The sequence below is a fragment of the Lycorma delicatula genome, chromosome 9 (assembly GCF_047948215.1).
Source record: "Lycorma delicatula isolate Av1 chromosome 9, ASM4794821v1, whole genome shotgun sequence".
NCBI classification, from domain to species: domain Eukaryota; kingdom Metazoa; phylum Arthropoda; class Insecta; order Hemiptera; family Fulgoridae; genus Lycorma; species Lycorma delicatula.
Genome location: NC_134463.1, coordinates 23,680,121 through 23,687,075, shown reverse-complemented (window position 1 = coordinate 23,687,075; position 6,955 = coordinate 23,680,121). Strand labels below are relative to the sequence as shown.

At 30.8% G+C, this 6,955-nt stretch overlaps 1 protein-coding gene across 1 annotated transcript; it reads left to right on the top strand.

Moving 5' to 3' along the window:
- The first annotated feature begins 1,109 nt into the window (after nucleotides 1-1,109).
- Nucleotides 1,110-1,736, top strand: LOC142330427 (uncharacterized). The gene has a single exon (XM_075375663.1). It carries the CDS (start codon nucleotides 1,110-1,112, stop codon nucleotides 1,734-1,736), a length of 627 nt encoding a protein of 208 aa, XP_075231778.1.
- The last annotated feature ends 5,219 nt before the right edge of the window (nucleotides 1,737-6,955 follow it).

Below are 6,955 nucleotides of genomic sequence, written 5' to 3'. Positions count from 1 at the left end.
GTTAAACAAAAATATACTTTTATTTACAGCCATATTTAACACCAATGACATATATGGTAATTGACCTTCATGTAGAATCTTATTAGATTCTGGTAGCCAGGCAAATTTTGCACATACAAATTTGCCCAATAATTAGGACTCCTTAGAAATTATCTGCCCATTTCAGGCACAAGGAACTCATTACCTCAATCCAAATACAGTGTTACAATTACATTACATTCACATAAAAACTTTTCGTTCAAGGTAAAATCTTTTTTTCAGATATTACTAGCAGCCTCCCTTCATCTGCATTTGACATTTCTCAATTCAAATTACCTCATAATATATTACTGGCTAACCAGTTTCAATATATCAAATAATATTCATGCACTAATTGGAGCTCAATTCTACTAGAGTTTTAGCCTTCCTGGGAGATCATTCGTAATTTCAGAAATCCTATATATGAAACTAAATTAGGATATATAAATAGCGGTCGCCTTCATAACAACTTTGAGGGCAACAATAATGTCGCATCTTTTCTTGTACGTGACACTCATAAAAATCTATCTATCTTTACACAAGCTACTCTGCTTATTTATAGCTTCTGTTTTAAATTCACTTACAATGCTGTCTAATCAGTTAGAATGAAATTCAGGTCGAACCACATTTCTTCTTGCAACAATCCCAGTTCATTCATTTTGATCATGAGATTCATAGTATTAAAAATAATCAAATTATTGCTAAACACAATAAACTTATCTATCCATTCTTGGATAACTCAGGTTTACTACATGTAGGAGTCAGACTGCAACACTCTTTATTATACTACCATGTAAAATATCCTATCATTACATCCTGATGCTAACATCACAAGACTAATCACTAAAGCTGAATGTTTACGGCTTCTGCATGCTGGTACTCAGTTAACATATGATTCGCTGCATCAGAAGTATTGGATACTAAATGCCAAAAGAACTACTTCATCAACTCTTAATAAATGTTTGACTTGCTTCAAGTTTAATGCAAGAATTCAAACTCAACAACTAGGTCAACTACCACATTTTAGAATAGTTCTTCACAACCATTCTCTGCTTGTGCAGTGGATTATGGCAGTCCAATTATGATACGACATGGCAGGCAGCGATCTAAGTCTCACTAAAGCTTATATTGCACTGTTCATATGTCTTGCAACTAAGGCAATACATCTAGAACTAGTCTCCGACTTATCTTCACAGTCATTCATTACAGCCTTAAAAAGATTCATATCTCATAGAGGAGGTATTTCTAAGAAAATCTTTTTTGACAATGGTACTAACTTTCACTCGGCTAAAAACATACTTTATAACCTATATCAACTCTTTAAATCAGACAATTTTAAATCAAACATTCAATCATTTTCAACGAAACAAGATTTCAATTGGTCATTCATTCCTCCTGCATCTCTTCATATTGGTGGTTTGTGGGAAAGTGCAATTAAAAGTGTCAAACATCTCACGTGTCGTGTTATCGGTCAAATTATTCTTAACTTTGAGGAATTATATACAATTTTAACACAGACTGAAGCTTGCCTACCTCCCATCCCTTATTCTGTTTCTACAGACCATAGAAATCGTGATCCTTTAACTCCAGGACATTTTCTCATTGGGTCTCCATTTACATCCTTGCCCGAGCCCAGTTATCAGAAAATCAGTCGATCGTCTAGGACACTGGCAACTGTTGCAAAAATTTTTTCAGTCTATTTGGAAGTGTTGGTCTAAAGACTATCTACATTATTTGCAGCAACAAAGTAAATGGCAGTTTCTGCCCTGGTTCTGATAATCTTGTGAGAGTGGCTGATGTAAATACTGCCAAAGGTCTACTGACCTATACATAAACTAAGTCTATTACCAATTATAACTGATTGAATTAATTGATATAACATATTTCTTAAAGGTCATTATGACATTTGTAACAATAATTTATTAGGTTTGTTATTTATGGTTTAATATTATGATGTAATTTCATGTTTTGTATTTAAATATAGTATTAATGTATATTCGAAGATGCATACTTATACTGATGTAATTGTAATTCTTATTTTCATATTGCTCCCATACATCTACACAATATACAGACTGTTGTACAACATACATACAAAATATAATGTAAACATATACACTATGGGCCACTTAGGCTACCAGGCTAAAGGCTAATTTGGTTGCATTAAGGCAACAAGATGGTATACTCATCATTTGCTTGTGGTTAGAATCCCCAAGCTACTTTGGTTATACTGAGGCTCCAAGATGGTATATCCATCATTTCCTTGGGATTGGACTCCCAAACTAGGTACATCTTGATGCATGAGGCTGCAGGAACAATACTGTTAAAGAAATCCTAGAGCTGTGTAACTCTAGGTACAATCTGCCATCTGGCCAATGGATACATCTTGACACACAAAGCTTCATGAGCCTCATGCTTGTCAAGCATGAGGTTCTTTTACCAAATAAATTCTAGATCTTTGTGATGCCAGATATAATCAATCTAAAGGTTTAGCCTAGCCTAGATAATTTACACATAATTTCCATTGGCACATGATTGTCCTGGCCAATGGATACTTCTTAATGCATAAAGTATCATAAACAATATAAGATATCCTAGACTGGTGCAGTGCTAGATATATACTGATTAAGATAATCAAATTATTTATAAAGTTATGTATTTACTTATGATTATTACATAAACTAATTATTTATAAGCAGTATGATTTATTCTATTTATTGTATAACCTATTGTAAATTTAAATAAGTGAATGTAATTACAGTTTATGTTTTGAGATAACTATTACATTCTATTTGCGATTCATAAATGATCACAATTTGTTCTAAACATGAGTTTAGACACTTCTGTTATGACTTGGTAATATGCACCTTGTGACTTAGCTTGATATGTACAACATTATGACGTTATAAGTTATGTACAATTGCATAAAATTATTACATTTCATTTAAAGCGTTAATTGTAACTTGTTTATTGTTAACATATATCAAATGATATACATCACACTCACAATAAACTTATATATATAAAATACGGCTTCTTGCATTTTTAATTGTTATCCATAAATTAGTGTTATGGTAAAAAATGATGTAAGAAATTCTGTTATGTGGATCTACAAACTGTATACATTAATAATACAATTTCCTTTAATTTACTTAGTTCCAAGTCAAAATTGGCACCCTTAAACTGAATTACGCTTCCAAGGTTTGAACTTTGTGATGGTTTACTTGTCACTTATTATTTAAGGTTTATTAATTAATGCCTTAAACATACTGTTTGACGAAATCCATTTATACACAGATTCTACAACAATGCTACACTGGATTTATAGACAACCATCTAATTGTAAAGTATTCATCAGCAATAAAATTTATGAAATTCAACAAATTACCACAAATGCTAACTGGCAGTACGTCAAATCCTCTGATAATCCAGCAGACATATTGTCTAGAAGGTGTTCAAGTAAATTAATTGACATGTCACTTTGGTGGCATGGTTCTCATTGGTAATCACAAACTTCTGCCCATTGGCCAAAGGATATTAATATTACCTTTAATAATTGCAATACAAGTGTTGAATGTCTAATAGAAAAACGCAAATATGACATACTGTAAAGTCATTTGTATCGACTTGTATTTAATTACACAGAACAATTTTCATCACTACATACTTTAATTCGCACTTTTAGGTTTTACTTCAGATTTATTCATAATGCCAAATAAAGATAATCAGAATTAATTTCTGGTCCTTTAACTACTCAGGAACTAAACCACACTCTTACCTTTTGTATTCAACAATCACAACACACTCGTGTATTTTAATGACAAATTAAATAATCTTAAAAATACTCAACTATTTCTAAACAAAGCAAACTTATTTCACTTGATCCTTTTCCGGATAATTTAGGCTTAATACATGTAGGTGGCAGACTGCAACAATCTCTATTGCATTACCAAGTGAAACATCCTATTGTTTTACATCCTGATGCTAACATTACAAAATTAATCATTAATGTTGAACACATGCGACTCTTGCATAATGGTGTTTAACTTATTCATTTTTCATCATGACAGAAATGTTGGATAATAAATGGCAAGATTATATAATAAGTATATAATAATGACAAGAGTATATATAATAAATGTTGGATAATAAATGGCATTTCCTCTATCAATCATAAATATATGACATGCTTTCGATATATTGCATAAACCAAAGTTTAAAGCATGGTCAACTGCCATCCTAGAGAGTAATTCATTCCCGACAAATTTATACTTGTGCAGCAGAGTATGGCAGTCCAATCATGAATCACCACAGTGGGTAAAGGTCTAAAACATTAAATTGTGCATATATAGCACTTTTTATGTCTCACCACTAAAGCTATTCATTTAAAATTAGTTTCTGATCTCATCTCACAGTCTTTTATAGCAGCACTTAAAATATTTATTTCACGTAGGAAAACAGTGAAACAGTTCTAATTTCCATTCTACCAAAAATATACTTTATAATTTATATCAATTCTTGTCAAGGTAACAATTACTTGGTCATTCATTCCTCCCTCTTCACCCCATTTTGGTGGTTAATGGAAAAGTGCAATCAAAAGCGTTAAATATCATATGCATCATGTAATAGCACAAACCATTCTTAATTTTGAAGAATTATATACAATTTTGACACTAACTGAAGCCTGTCTCAATTCCTGTCCTATCTTCTCTATTTCAAATGATTACAGAAACTCAGAGCTATTATCACCGGGTTACTTTCTTATTGGATATGCATCTATTCCTTACCTGGGCTCAATTAACAAGAAATAAAAATTAATCGATTAGGCAGTGGCAACTACAACAAAGATTTGTACAATCTATCTGGAGACGAAGTCAAAGGATTATTTCCAACAACGCAATCAATGGCGTTTTCCATCATGTAATCTGAGTAGGGGACTTACTACTAGTTACCAGCGAAAATTTTACCACCCATGCATTTTGTCACCCAGGTATATCCAGGGCATTGATAATCTTGTAAGAGTTGCTGATTTGCAAACAGCTAACCGTCTACTAAGAAGACCTATTCATAAGTTACGCCTGTTACCAATCTCTAATGATTGAGTTGTATCATTTACATTACTTATTGTTATTATAATTTCATATAGTTTGTGTCTTACAATATGATTAAGCACTTACATATTTATTATTGTTGTAGTATAATTTGATTTCTTCTACATAATATGATTGTTATTGTGTTCATGATTACTTTATCATTATTCATAATCTAAATTGGATATTTATATTATCATTAATTTGTTTTCATATTTATGAGGTTCATTCACTATTAATGAATCTACAGACTAATTACTATATGTAAACATTAGAGTAATTATTTATTCATTAACTAAATTATATAATACATTCATTTATAATTATATTATTACAATAACAGTTCATTACATTATCAAAGAATCATTTCACGATTTTTGGCATGCAGTATGTTCAGACTTATGTATAATTTCCTCCTCATTATTTATAAACATAGAAAAAACTGCCTTCTTCTTATTCAAGTAAAGTATATTAGTTGTTACAATTCAGTTAGCATGTTAACAGCTGATATTTTATATAAATAATATAACAATGCATTTAATTCTAATATTGTTCATTCCAAATTTACATCTCATACTGCTAACATCTATATACAGTAAATTACATAAAATAACTGTGGACACAGGTTAAACGAAAAAAAAAAAAATTACATAAAATGTTCAACAATGGATCATTTATGAAATCATTAAAAAGCATATTATATAGTCATGTACAATATACATAATCTTATATTCATTCAAATATTAAAGTATCATATATAATTACAAAGTAAAAAAGTCTATATTTACTAATTGAACCAGCGGTAATTACACAGAATAATTACCCTAACAAAGGCGGATATTATTTGATCATAAACATATACACTAGTCATAATAAATAATATTATGATAAAACTGATACACATTAGCTATACATAAAAATAAGGTATTCTATTCTCGTTACAAGAAAACTTTTGCAAATAATTCATGCAACTTGAAAAATAATTAACAATTTAGGCACTCAGATGAATAGTAAAATATAAATAAAGACAAAAAATAAATATTATATTTATTGACAAATATAATATGTAAGAAATTGTGATTGAACAGGAGTAGAAATTTATAGCTATGGTAAGAACTTTGTTTTTATAGATGTCCAAAAAATTGTTTCTTTTAGTATTAATAAAAATTTTGCATATACGAGGGGGCTAGAACATAGAAGGAAATGAGATGAGACTTGGAAGCTGAAGTCACACCACTTTTCGCTCCAGCTTTGAAGTATTGTTTAGTGGTTTTTCCATAGTTATTGCTAGTAAATTAGTGTTAATACCTATATTATGGATAACTTATCAGAAGAAGATAGTGTAAACAATAACTGTGAGTGTTAATTTTGGTAAATTCTTGTGTAAAAATAAAGTATTTACAAAACTAGTGTACACGCTGAAGATCATGCGGTAAGATTATAGATTAGTGAGCTCTTAAATTATTGATCATACTTATAGAGCTAATTCAGTATAATAATTTAACTGGGTGCTTAAATATATTGGTACTGTATGCGCATTAATCTAAATTTTAATGATAATTTTAGGCTAATAATAATATTCGGCAGTTTTTAAGTGTATTCTAGATGGTAGGTTAATATAACTAGGAATGTTTGCCAGATTTGGCGGTGTTCAGCTGATACAAAATACATGGTTCTCATGAATCGTTTACTTGAACACAGCAGGACTTGGAAAAAATTTTCCGAGTCCTATGTAAGTATACAGGGAAAAGGGTTTATCCCTCCTATATCTTTGAGCCAGGGCCCCTGAACCCAAAACCCTTTGGGTTCGAGGCCAGACCCTCTGAGGGACTCCCTAAACCCCCTCT